This window comes from Mesoplodon mirus, assembly GCF_964341445.2.
Source record: "Mesoplodon mirus genome assembly, chromosome: 14".
In the NCBI taxonomy this organism is placed as follows: Eukaryota; Metazoa; Chordata; class Mammalia; order Artiodactyla; family Ziphiidae; genus Mesoplodon; species Mesoplodon mirus.
In genome coordinates, this window is record NC_138990.1 from 55,892,404 (window position 1) to 55,906,393 (window position 13,990).

Here is a 13,990-nt window from a genome sequence, read left to right on the forward strand (position 1 = left end):
TTTTGCTTTTAAAAGGCAAGAAGGCAGTATTTCAGCTTTACCTTTAACAAAGGATGAATTTTTTCTACTGGGAGAGATAAAGGGTTTCTTCGCTTCCTCTTTTCAATAGCCGACTGGGCATCAGCTATTGCCCACTTATCAATTGGATGAGGGAAACTTTTTTGAACACGTTCCTTGAAAAATAGGAAAATAACAACTAAGCAACAAATATATTAAATAGTGTTCTTCACTTACAATTTACTTTTAAAATCAAAGAATACCAAAAGCAGGCTTTCACATGTAGTATAATTTATACTACAAACATACCTAAGCTAAGAGAAAACCATAACTGCCAATGTACTAGTTTCTTAATTATGCAATTAAGAGACTTAATGTTCCTTCTATTAACTAGGGGAAAAATCACATTCTGAATTTCAACTTCACTGTGATAAAGCTAATGACAAGAATGAGTAGACGCTATTTAAAACATTACTTATATAAAATTTCAAGGAACAAGACCTAAGCTCAAAAAGAAAATATCTAAATCCAGTTCTCATTTGTCCTTTCTTTCAACACCAATTACAAGCTAAAATAGCATTTTCTACTTGAAACGTCTAAGAATTTTTTCCTTTATCCATCATGCAAAGGTATTTGACTTCAAAACTATTTATAAATCATGGAAATCAAGGGTTTACATTAGCAACAGCACTTTAATCCACTGTAGCTTATCATTAGAGTTTGAATCTTCCACAGGTTATTAATTTTTATCAAGATATTTCATTTTAATCCAGCAGTTATCCAGTTAGAATTTCCACTGAAAGTGAAAGAACTCATGTTAATGTAAAAGCTGAATTTCCCGACTTTAATAAACTAATATAATTCACTTCAAACAAAAGGTACTTTCATGCTCTGAAGTTTTTAAAATCCACTTTCAGGATACCATAATTAAAACCAGCAGAGGTCGCTATTACACAATTTTAACATGTATTTTAAATTGCTCCGTATTTAGTTAGTAATATATAAAAACTGTTTAACATCACTCCTATTGCTATTAAGATGGAAAATGAAAAAGAGATTGCTATGTGATATTCTGTGGAGGGAAAGGAAACATTGATTCCAGGACATGTTAATGACAAATTTATAAACTGAAAATAGTTTAACCCATTCAAATTTAAGAAATTTTCTCTTCATCTATGTTCAAGGATAAGTCAGCTTCTAAATATAAGAAGTGATCATTTTAAATCTAATGACAGAAATTATTGTAGTTAAAAATGGAGTTTACAAACATTTTCAAATGTCTAGTTGAAAAGCTATTTGCTAGGACACTATACCCTCATATAATAAAGGCAATACAAAGGTCCAAAATACTGGGGGAGTTCGGCAGGTGAAAAAGGACTAATAAAGGAAGGAGGAAAAGGGTGGAAAAGAATGTCCAAAACAAGAATTCTTTTCCTTTTTTCCAAGTCAATACTATAGACTTGATAATCCAAAAATGACAAGAGATTTAGGACTAACTTTACCATGATTCCCAATTAAAAATTTCATACTGATGGGTTTAACCCATGGTTAACTGAATAAATAGGTATAACCATGATTAAAACCTTATAATAGTATAGCCCTATGGCTGACTAACATTTTTTTTGGTGGGGGGGACCTCAATGCATAGTAAGAAATAGTAAGTTCTTAATACATTTTACATTACATCCTTATACATCATATACATAGTACACTGGAACAAAGTTTCATAAAACAAGACCTTTTACTACAGGCAATGTACTGATTTTTCCTATTCACTTATCAAAATGTTAGTTGGGCATAAGGGGTGATGACCTAGAATCTAAAAAGCACTGCTGAATAGTGGTGATAGAAAGCAGCAGAACAGAACAGAAGCTGAACTCAATCTAATAATTCTAAATACATTTAACATACATCTTTGAAGAAAAATCATCAGCAGTATTACAAGGCAAACTGTAGGCAGGGGTTGAGGTAGAAGAGAAAGAAAACAGAACAGCAATCCTTGCCCATCTCAATTTTATCAACCTAACTCTCTGAGTTTATCTATTGTTTTGAGAAAGAAGGGGAAGGAAAGTCAGGAATGCTAAAAGAGAAGGCAAGAAAAGGAAAATAATAATGATGAAGAAAACATTTTAAACTTACTTATTAGTGTATTCCTGGACTGTTTATTTATGAGGTAATACCAAAGGTCATGGGAAAGATTAATAGGGTCAAAAAAGATGCTTTGAATATGGAAAGGCCAGACTGAAAGAAATACTTTGTCTCTTGTAGTGACAAATTTAATTACAATTTTAGAGCAAAATAAAATTTATTTTTACAATTATCTTATATAATTTAAGGTAAAGAAGCCCAAGAAGAAATGATCAATGAAAGATTCATGAATTAAATAAAGTCTATTACTCTTTCAAGATACTCTTTCAAGATGCCACTTTCAAGATTAATAGTTTTGTTTTAAATTGAGAAACTCCACCTTGATTGATATTTAGTGGCTTTGGGAAAAATAAAAGATAGAGAGGCTAGGTTTGCAATTCAGCTCTGTCTCTTATTAGCAGAACCTTGTCTTTTCCTTTACATAATAAAGGTGTCTAAATAGATAATCTTGATGATCAGTTCCAATAGAAACATTCTAGGATCTATAAAAATTCCTACACTTCAGTGTAAATATTCAGACCTGGAGGTACTTTTGAAGTGCTATTAATAGTAATAAAGGCTTAGAATGTGTAGAAGAATTTTTTTTTTTCTGTCTAGAAGGGTAGAAAATATTGTGAAATCACTTGGGAAATCAAAATGTGAATGGCAAACTTATTAGAAATTACAAAGATTCTTTAGGGTGTGAAGGAAAAGAAAGAAAGTTAAAGAAAAAATGAATGGGAAAGGAAAAGCAAACTTTCAAAATTAAGGATTCAGCTCATGGGGAAAAAAGTCTAAGATAAAAGGAAAGAGAAATAAAAGGGATCCAAATTGGAATAAAGGAACTAAAACTGTCACTGTTTGCAGATGACATCACACTCTACATATAAAATCTTAAAGACACTAACAGAAAACAACTAGAGCTCACCAATGAATTCAGGAAAGTTGCAGGATGCAAAATTAATATGCAGAAATCTGTTGTATTTCTATACACTAACAATGAAAGATCAGAAAGAGCAATTAAGGAAACAATTCCATTTACCATCACATCAAAAAGAATAAAATACCTAGGAATAAACCTACCTAAGGAGGCAAAAGACCTGTACTTCAAAAATTATAAGACACTGATGAAAGAAATCAAAGAAGACACAAACAGATGGAAAGATATACTGTGTTCTTGGACTGGATGAATCAATATTGTCAAAATGACCATACTACCCAAGGCAATCTACAGGATTCAATGCAATCCCTATCAAATTACCAATGGCATTTTTCAAAGCACTATAACAAAATTTTTTTTAATTTGTATGGAAACACAAAAGACCCTGAATAGCCAAAGCAATCTTAAGAAAAACACATCTGGAGGAATCAGGCTCCCTGACTTCAGAGTATACTACAAAGCTACATTCATCACAACAGTATGGTACAGGCACAAAAACAGAAATATAGATCAATGGAACAAGACAGCCCAGAAATAAACCCACTCACCTATAGTCAATTAATCTATGACAAAGGAGGCAGAAATATACAATGGAGAAACGACAGTCTCTTCAATAAGTGGCGCTGGGAAAACTGGACAGCACATGTAAAAGAATAAAACTAGAACGTTTTCTAACACCATACACAAAAATCAACTCAAAATGGATTAAAGACCTAAATGTAAGACCGGATACTATAAAACTCCTAGAGGAAAACGTAGACAAGACACTCTCTGACATAAATTCCAGCAGTATCGCTTTGGATCCCCCTCCTAGAGTAATGGAAATAAAAACAAAAATAAACAAATGGGACCTAATAAAACTTAAAAAGCTTTTGTATAGCAAAGGAAACCATAAACAAAATGAAAAGACAACGTACAGAATGGGAGAGAAAACATTTGCAAATGATGAGACTGACAAGGGATTAATTTACAAAATATACAAACAGCTCATACAGCTCAATATCAAAAAAACAAACAACCCAATCAAAAAACGGGCAGAAGACCTAAATAGACATTATCCCAAAGAAGACATACAGATGGGCAAAAGGCACATGAAAAGATGCTCAACATCGCTAATTATTAGAGAAATGCAAATCAAAACTACAATGAGGTACCACCTCACACCGGTTAGAATGGCCATCATCAAAAAGTCTACAAATAATAAATGCTGGAGAAGGTATGGAAAAAAGGAACCTTCCTACACTGTTCGTGGGAATGTAAATTGGTGCAGCCACTATGGAGAACAGTATGGAAGTTCCTCAAAAAACTAAAAATAGAGCTACCATATGATCCTACAATCTCTCTCCTGGGCATATATCCAGAGAAAACCTTAATTCAAAAAGATACATGCACCCCAGTGTTCACTGCAGCACTATTTACAATAGCCAAGACATGGAATCTACCTAATTGTCCATCAACAAATGAATGGATAAAGATGTGGTGTATATATATATATATATATATATATATATATATACACACAATGGAATATTACTCAGCCATAAAAAAGAATGAAATTATTCCATTTGCAGCAACATGGATGGACCTAGAAATTATCCTACTAAGTGAGAAAGACAATTACAATTATATGATATCGCTTATATGTGGGATCTAAAAGAAAGAAAAAAAGACATAAATGAACTTATTTCCAAAATAGAAAGAGACTCACAGACACAGAAAACAAACTTATGGTTACCAAAGAGGAAAGGGGGTGAGAGTGGGGATAAATTAATAGGCCGGGATTAACATACACACTACTGTGTATAAAACAGATAACCAAGATGCAAGAGGGAAGGGTTATGGGGATATATGTACACATATAGCTGATTCACTTTGTTATAAAGCAGAAACTAACACACCATTGTAAAGCAATTATACTCTAATAAAGATGTTAAAAAAAAACAGATAACCAACAAGGATCTACTGTATAGCACAGGGAACTATACTCAGTATTATGCAATAACCTATAAGGGAAAAGAATCTGAAAGAGTATATATATATATATAAAAAAAAAAGAGTCCAAGAAAGCCTGAGTTAAATGAGAGGAAAAATGTATCAGTGTCCTAAGAAATTAAAGTTGGTTAAATACAGGACACACAGGCAAGAAAGGGAAACAGGAAAAAAAGATATTACAAATGGAAATCAGTCTAGTCAACCAGAGAGAAATAAAGAACAAGTACAATTACGAAAGAATAAGACTTAAGAAATTTAAAAGAATATACTTATGGGGGACTTCCCTGGAGGCACAGTGATTAGGAATCTGCCTTCCAGTGCAGGGGACATGGGTTCGAGCCCTGGTCCGGGAAGATCACACATGCCACAGAGCAACTAAGCCCGTGTGCCACAACTACTGAGCCTGTGCTCTAAAACCCACGAGCCACAACTACTGAGCCCGAGTGACACAACTACTGAGCCTGCACACCTAGAGCCTGTGCTCTGCAACAAGGGAAGCCACCACAATGACAAGCCCGCGCACCGCAAGGAAGAGTAGCCCCCGCTCGCCGCAACTAGAGAAAGCCCACCAGCAGCACTGAAGACCCAACACAGCCAAAAATTAATTAATTAATTAAAAAAAAAGAATATACTTATGGATAAACAACAAGGTCCTACTGTACAGCACAGGGAACTATTATATTCAATATCCCATAATAAACCATAATGGAAAAGAATATGAAAAACAATATATGTATGATTGAATCACTGCTGTACAGCAGAAATTAACATAATATTGTAACTCAATTATACTTCAATAAAATAAAAATTTTAAATAAATAAATAAAAATATACTTTATCAGGGATATATCAGAAAAAATACTACTGGTTTTACTTCTACTTTTTTTTTTTTTTTTGCGGTATGCGGGCCTCTCACTGTTGTGGCCTCCCCCGTTGCGGAGCACAGGCTCCGGACGCGCAGGCCCAGCGGCCATGGCTCACGGGCCCAGCCGCTCCGCGGCATATGGGATCCCCCCAGACCGGGGCACGAACCCGCATCCCCTGCATCGGCAGGCGGACTCTCAACCACTGCGCCACCAGGGAGGCCCTACTTCTACTTTTAAAATGACTAAATATACAAAATGAGGAGAGGGAGAGCAAACCAGATTGGAGGAATTTTTATACACTATCTTTTAAAACATTATTTTATTTTATTTTATTTTATTATTTTTTTTTCTTTTTGCGGTATGCGGGCCTCTCACTGTTGTGGCCTCTCCCGTTGCGGAGCACAGGCTCCGGATGCGCAGGCCCAGCGGCCATGGCTCACGGGCCCAGCCGCTCCGCGGCATATGGGATCCTCCCAGACCGGGGCACGAACCCGTATCCCCTGCATCGGCAGGCGGACTCTCAACCACTGCGCCACCAGGGAGGCCCTAAAACATTATTTTAAAAAGACAGGACCAAATAATATATACCCCTTCTCTGCATTCCCAGGGAGTTTATATATACTACCTTATTCATCTGGAACACTGCCTGACAAATAGTGGATATTCAAATATTGGTGCCATGGATTAGTGAACATTAGCTACAGCAACAAAACAAAATCCCATTCATTTGAACTACGATAGTTCATAGTCTGTGATAATCTGTAGCACAATTTATCAAAACTTTTAAATTAGCATAAGCAAGATTATAGATATGTATGTAACCCATTAGTTTTCAAGCACTTCTGAAGTATCCATTTTCCTAAAACTATAGGTCAACTAAAAATCACTTTTATTTTTTCATTGAAACAAATCCCCTAGGGGCCGAATATTAAGCAAGAATTGCCACCCTACTTTGAATTATGCTTATACTTTAAAGTAATCAAAATGTATTCTTCAGAAGTAAAATTCACATATTCCACTAAATCAGACTGCTCTATTTCTTAAAGCACATTTTTTATACGGCCTTCAAATTAATTTTTTTTATGAATCATCCCTTATCTCAAAATTTATTTGAAGGGCTTGCTAAAGTCATGGCCCTTATTATTTTAAAAGAAAGCTCCATAAATGCATTAGAGAAATTAAAGAAAATTATTTCCTGATAAAAGAATCTGAAGACACTATTATATTCATCTAAATACCTCCAATCTCCATATTCTTAAATAAATACCTTTCCAGGAATGGTACACAAAGAAGGGTATTTGACTATTGATTGGAAAAGAACTAGATTTCCATCTTTTTAAAAAATCCGTTCTACCATTCTGCAGGTTAACTGTCCAATATATAAAACAAGGAGAACAATAACTATACTCCACAGGGTTGTTGGAAGGGCATAGAAATGTCTATAACAGTACTTTGAAATTACAAAGCCTGTTACACAACTGATCGCTACTTCTATTACTGTCATATATTCTCTTTCAAAAAGTCCATTCCCAACCACGACATCAGCTCACTGGAATATCCCATGGCTACATCTATTTTAAACATCCAAGTTACTTGCTTAAAAATAGCACAACAGGGCAGAGGGTAAATATCTTCAATATCTCAGAAGTTTTCTGAGTATTAAAAAGCCATGAAATATCCCTTATTATCTAGAATCGTGAGTACCTACATAATGATTAAATCTGTGCAAGTGGAAGACTGAGAGACTCATTAGTAATTTTTGAGAACTCATGGAGATCTCCTTCAATACTGGAAAATTATGTTAGTTTTTATATTAATGAAAAGGAGAAAATTAGATAAACACAGGTATAGTACAACATTATTTGGAAAGAGCTGAATTTCGGTTTGTAGTGTTTTCAAACTAGCAAATGCCTGGAATATACTAACATCAGAATGATGATACGATCTGTAACCCCATTCTAATACACTACATATAGGATTGGATGCTACATTTTATGAACACTGTGGGAGAACCTAATCAGGGTCCAAAAGATCAAATGGAGTTGTTAACAAGAAGAGTCAGGCAACCATTTCTATTCAAGATCTACTCTGAAAGCCCAATGTTAATAAGTGCCTAAAGGAAATTATGAATAAAAGGTATTTTACTTATAATTCAATGGAAAAATGGGATAAAAATGTATAAACCTACTTTGAATTACTTTAAAAATCAAAGTGAATTACTATTCCATAGTACACAATCTTTTCTACATCCACAACCTCTGTAACTTAGTGTTGCTTAGTATTTCTTTGCCTCAATTGAAACCTGGATCTCCCCTAAAGACTTCTAGAGCAGGAAATGCCCTTGTCCCAAAACCCACATGAAGGTGGATTTAGCATCTTTTCCACTCCTCAAGCTGATTCTGGAATATCACTCTTCCACTCCCATGTAAAGTCCTGCCATCATCCTGTGTGGCTTTGTTGTTTAAATTAAGGACACATAAAATATTTTGACCTCTTAACTCCTTGAACACTTCATTATAGGGACTTTCATGTCTAGTCCAGCTACCACCACATGGCCACATCCTGCTTTTGTAACTATGTTACTTTAGAAATCCTAAATTCTAACAACTCTGTCTCTGATCTCAATCTATTCTTCTGTTTCTATCACTCAGGTATTCTAGTGTTATCAGCTCTCTGATCTTATTGGGAAATCCAATACTGTTCCCTCCACGTTTTGCCAATCTACCTTCCCCTCTCCTACCTGGCAGAATAGTTTAGTAGAATTTATGCCCAGAAAGCTTAGGCTTCCTGGGTTAGAGTCTTGGCTTCACTACTTACTAGCTGTAACCATGGGCAACTTATTTAACCTCTCTGTGCTTCAGTTTCTACACTAATTCATTCAATATATAATTTCTGAGCACCTTCTCAGTGCCAGACAATATTCTAGGTGCTGGGGATTTGGTAGTGAACAAGACCTTATATTCTGGACCTTATACCTTATTAAAGGAAAAGACAGCAACATCTTCATGGGGTTATTAAAAACTTTAAATGAAACATAAACATGGAAGTGTCTAAACAAGTGTATGATACTATAGCAAGCACTCAAATATCAGCTGTTTTTAAATTTCACTTTTTTCCTTATCCAATTTGATTCTCTGATGCTCTTTTCACAGCTGAACTTCCTATTGAATATAACTATATACCAATCCCTCACCCCTCAGGGGAACAGAGCAGGGCCTGGGGTAGACAGAGATACACCTCCTCCCCAGTCACTGTGTACTGCAAAATCATGATTACATTCTAGTGTGTCCTGAAAAGGGCTGTAAAGCACTGCTACTACCAATTTCCACAATTCCCTTGCCCTACTGTTCTGCCATTATATATCCATGGTGAAATGCCATTCAACTCAACCATCTTTTTTGTGCCCAAACGAGTACTGCAAAAGAAATGTCACAGAAATGCAAAGATTTGTATGCTATACATTCAAGGTGTTTAAAGTCAAATGATCCTTCATCATTGCCAGAAAACTCCTTTTGTATTTCCAGCTCTATCTCCCGTTTTCTACAGTTGGTACTCAAACCTCCTTTCTTCTCTCAATCTTGACTCCTCAAGAACTCCATTTAGATGGCTCTTGTTCTGAGAAGCTAACCTTAAGCCCCAAAGCCTGTGTTATTAGTTTACCCATTTTTCGTTTCCCACATACCCTTTTCTCATAGTACATCACATTATGTTATCGCCCATATACCTACCTGTATCTCCACTAAACTATAAGCCCTAAAAAAAGAGGAGCCATGTCATCTTTGTAGGAGATTACAGAACTTCCTTCCTAGATTTTTAGATGTTTCCCTCCCTTCCAATTGGTGGAAAGTAGTTCACTGCTATCTAAAATACACCTAGCAACTGAAGATCAAAGGATTAATTGAAATGTTTTTGAAATGACAGCTGGCTTTAAAAAACAAACAAATAAAACCACTTGACAAATTCCACTCTTAAAGGTATATTTGTCATTCTAGCATCAAGAAGCAGTGTTTAGAGGCCACTAAAAGTTCATTTTAGATTAAAAGCAAATAATGGAATAGTTTGACAGCAAAAACATATACAAGCTATCATACACTCAATACAAAGTTAAAATAAATCCAGTCATTATTTTTAAAATACATATATATATTTTGTGGAACTGAAAAGCAAACTCTTTCCCCCTTCACTGACATTACAATAAACACACATATTAGATACAAGGCAAAATTTATCATACCTCTACATCTGAAGCACTTCGGGGCTGAGCCTGGCATAGCATATTTAATAACTGCAAAATTAATTCTTCAACATACTGAAGAGCATCATCACTAGACTCAAGAGTAGGATGAACTTGCCCCTGAACCTATAAACAAAAAACAAAGTAATTAAAACGTAGGCTTGTTTCATCTAATTAAACAAACGAAACAAATAATTTTTTTTTTTTTTTTTTGCGGTACGCGGGCCTCTCACTGTTGTGGCCTCTCCCGTTGCGGAGCACAGGCTCTGGACGTGCAGGCTCAGCGGCCATGGCTCACAGGCCCAGCCGCTCCGCGGCATGTGGGATCCTCCCGGACCGGGGCACGAACCCGTGTCCCCTGCATCGGCAGGCGGACTCTCAACCACTGCGCCACCAGGGAAGCCCATAAGTTTGTTTTTTTAAGTGTGGGTTTGTATTCAAGAACATGGTCTAGCTTGCAAATACAGATTTGAATGTTATGACCCAAGTCTGGAATTCTTAACCTTTTTCCCAGCCACGTGCACCCTACGTGCTTATTAACATGTTTCTAGAGATTCAGATACTTAATTGTATAATTTCCATTTTTTTTTTCTTAAACCATGGTTATCCTGGAGTGTGGGAATATAGAGAGGGAGGGAGAGGCTGAGATGGGGATAAAAGATGCAGTTTATATGGTTTTTGCCAAGAACCAGTTGTAACTAGAACACTTAGTGAACACAGTGCTTGGGCAAAATTGACCTCCTATGGGTCCCTTGTTTAACTCTATCTTTCCTACCCAATGATAAAATCCAAGAGGGATATATCTTATTCACCAAAGTAACTGGGATATATCTTACTCATCAAAGTAACTCCAGCATCTAGCGCTGTACATGGCACATAAAACAAGCTTGATAAATGTCTGTTGAACACAAAGTCATCCTATATCAAAGGACACAAAATGGGCACTTTTGACAATGTGAGACTGTCTATGCTTCAGGAAGATAACTTGATGGCCACTCATTCATAAATGCCCAATAATCTTTTTTTTTTTTTTTTTGTGGTACGTGGGCCTCTCACTGCTGTGGCCTCTCCCGTTGTGGAGCACAGGCTCCGGACATGCAGGCTCAGCGGCCATGGCTCACAGGCCCAGCCGCTCCGCGGCATGTGGGATCCTCCCGGACCGGGGCACGAACCCATGTCCCCTGCATCGGCAGGTGGACTTTCAACCACTGCACCACCAGGGAAGCCCATGCCCAATAATCTTTACCTTCATTTTCCTCGACCATTTCTTTGGAGGCATCTTAGGCCACCAGTTTTTGTAAAATTTACATTTTAATAACCAGCATGATAGTCTTTACTTGCATCCCTTTGTCACTCACTATGGGTCAAAACTGTTCCCTACTTTAAAAAGGGGCAGAAAAATCAGTTTCAGGAGACAAACAATACATGTTTCAAAATATGCTCAACTCTCTAAAGGACAGTAGAGCTCTCAGATCTCTCATTGGATGAAAGTATACAGTACTCACTAGCCAAGAGCATTTAGTATGGTCTGTCCTACTACATACACCTCATTAGCTGAGGGTTTGACAGCCTCAATGTATGGAGAAATTTTATTATAAAGTATACCATATAATGAATTTTAAAATATATATTAAAAGTACATAGACATGCATATGAACATATATATGCACTTATAATACTTTTTAAAGAAAAGTATTTTAGAGGCAAATAACATGACAATTCAGAACTGTGTGAGGGGTGCTACATTAATTATGATGTTTAAAACAATTTACTATTATTTTACAGGTGAAGAAACTGAGCCCCAAAAGGCTTAAATCATCTGCCCAAGTACTTTTTGTCATTTTTGGTATAGCTATTACCAACCTGATTGTAACTGATCTGCTTACAAATCTCTCACCCTATTAGATGACTGAATGGTTGTGCAGTTAAAATAATGGATGGAGTATGGACTAGAACCCAGAATTCATGTTTCTCAGCTTTCTGTTCACCAGGTCATCACATTCTGACTAATCTGTGTAGGCAGCGAAACTTGTAAACAGATTCCTCTTCAACACTAAGCATAATTTTTAAAAACCTTTTAAAAATGAAACAAAAAACCCCCTAGAACTTTTGACAACAGTTTTATTTTTATCCATTGAATTGCATGCCCTCATTGGCTTAAACTGTTTTCTTAGATACCCTTTACCTTCATGGTTGACTTATCTTCCTTGAAAAGTGAATCTTAACACTTTATGGTGGTTTTTTTTTTGTTTGTTTGTTTGTTTTTGGTGGAGCACTCTCGACTTTTTTAAACTCTCTTTTCTTATTATCAGTGACACAATCTATTCTGCTTCTCTTATTTTTTTCTTTTTCCATTTTTTCCTTATAGAGTTCCATATCTTCCCTCACCCCTCAAATGTGGAGTCCATCCTTGTCTGTCTGCTCCCTTCTTCTGTTCTCTCTCCCAACTAATCTCATTTACTTCCATATTTTTATCACCTGCATGGATGACTCCAAATCTATCTGTGGTCCTGACTTTTCTCCTGACTTTTAGACCCATACACCAAATTACTTGCTAGATATCTCCACCTATCCTACCAAAATCTCAACTATACATGGAGTGGGGAGGAACTTATTATAAATGTTGAACAAGAGAAACTATATCTCACAAATGAAAAACAGTACAGACAGCCCCTGGTTTCACCAAGATGTAGTCCCGGAAAATGTAGCTATAATTGGGGTTACATTCCTATTTAAGGCTCCAGCATCACATAAAATATAGCTACAGATTTATAAAACAACATACTTTTATAAGTAAAAGAGACTTTAGAAGTCATTTCACTCAGTCCCTTTATTTAGTAGATAATAAAAAGGATACACCCACAATCCTGTAGCTAACTAGTAATGCTGAACCTGGGCCTCCTGGTATCTAGGCCAAAGCTCTTTCCACTAAACCCCTGTCAACTTGGAGGAGTCCTAGTAGCTCCATCAGCATAAGGAGTAGAATGTCCATGGATTGTATCTATTTATATAGTGGGCTTCTATATAAAACTTGGCTATTTTTTTCTTTTGGCTGCACCACGCAGCATATGGGATCTTAGTTCCCCAACCAGGGATCGAGCCCACACCTCCTGCAGTGGAAGTGTGGAGTCTTAACCACTGGATCGCCAGGGAAGTCCCTAAAGCTTGGATTGAAGTATGTGGTCATACTTTAAGAAACATCAGCATGTCATAAATGTAAATGCAGCACTATAAATCTTATCATCTGAAAAGGTAAAATCATTCAAAATGGATAAAATGATCACTGATTACACAAACGATCCCATGTATTACATAAAATTGTAAATATACTAAAAATCTGACATAAAGCTAAATTGCTAGAGATAATAAATATTAAGATGAAAATATTTAGGGACTTCCCTGGTGGCACAGTGGTTAAGAATCTCCCTGCCAATGCAGGGGACATGGGTTGGAGCCCTGGTCCGGGAAGATCCCACATGCCGCGGAGCAATTAAGCCCATGCATCACAACTACTGAGTCTACGCTCTAGAGCAGGCGAGCCACAACTACTGAGCCTGTGTGCCACAACTACTGAAGCTCGTGCACCTAGAGCCCGTGCTCCACCACAAGAGAAGCCACCACAATGAGAAGCCTGCACACTGCAGCGAAGAGTGGCCCCTGCTCACCACAACTAGAGGAGGCCAACGCCCAGCAACGAAAACCCAGTATAGCCAAAAAATAAAGATATTTATATATATAAAAAAAGGATGAAAATATTTAATCAACAATAATTCTAATTAACTTTAAAAAATATCAAGCCTTGGGCTTCCCTGGTGGCGCAGTGGTTGAGAGTCC

General features: G+C 36.5%; 1 protein-coding gene and 1 pseudogene across 3 annotated transcripts in view; one reads left to right on the plus strand and one right to left on the minus strand.

Moving 5' to 3' along the window:
• Positions 1-13,990, minus strand: part of SOS1 (SOS Ras/Rac guanine nucleotide exchange factor 1) — a 140,632-nt gene that overhangs the window by 72,738 nt on the left and 53,904 nt on the right. For both annotated transcript variants that reach the window (XM_082642697.1, XM_082642696.1), the window contains exons 2-3: positions 10,157-10,282; positions 42-173 (exon numbers count right to left, since the gene is read on the minus strand). In XM_082642697.1, the coding sequence (XP_082498823.1) occupies positions 42-173; positions 10,157-10,282 (258 nt within the window). The remainder of the gene's footprint in view (positions 1-41; positions 174-10,156; positions 10,283-13,990) is intronic.
• The window catches only part of LOC309815899 (ubiquitin-ribosomal protein eS31 fusion protein-like), a 35,209-nt pseudogene continuing 31,974 nt past the window's right edge, over positions 10,756-13,990 (plus strand). The window contains exon 1 of the transcript in view: positions 10,756-10,850. The product of the transcript in view is annotated as a ubiquitin-ribosomal protein eS31 fusion protein-like (transcript). The remainder of the gene's footprint in view (positions 10,851-13,990) is intronic.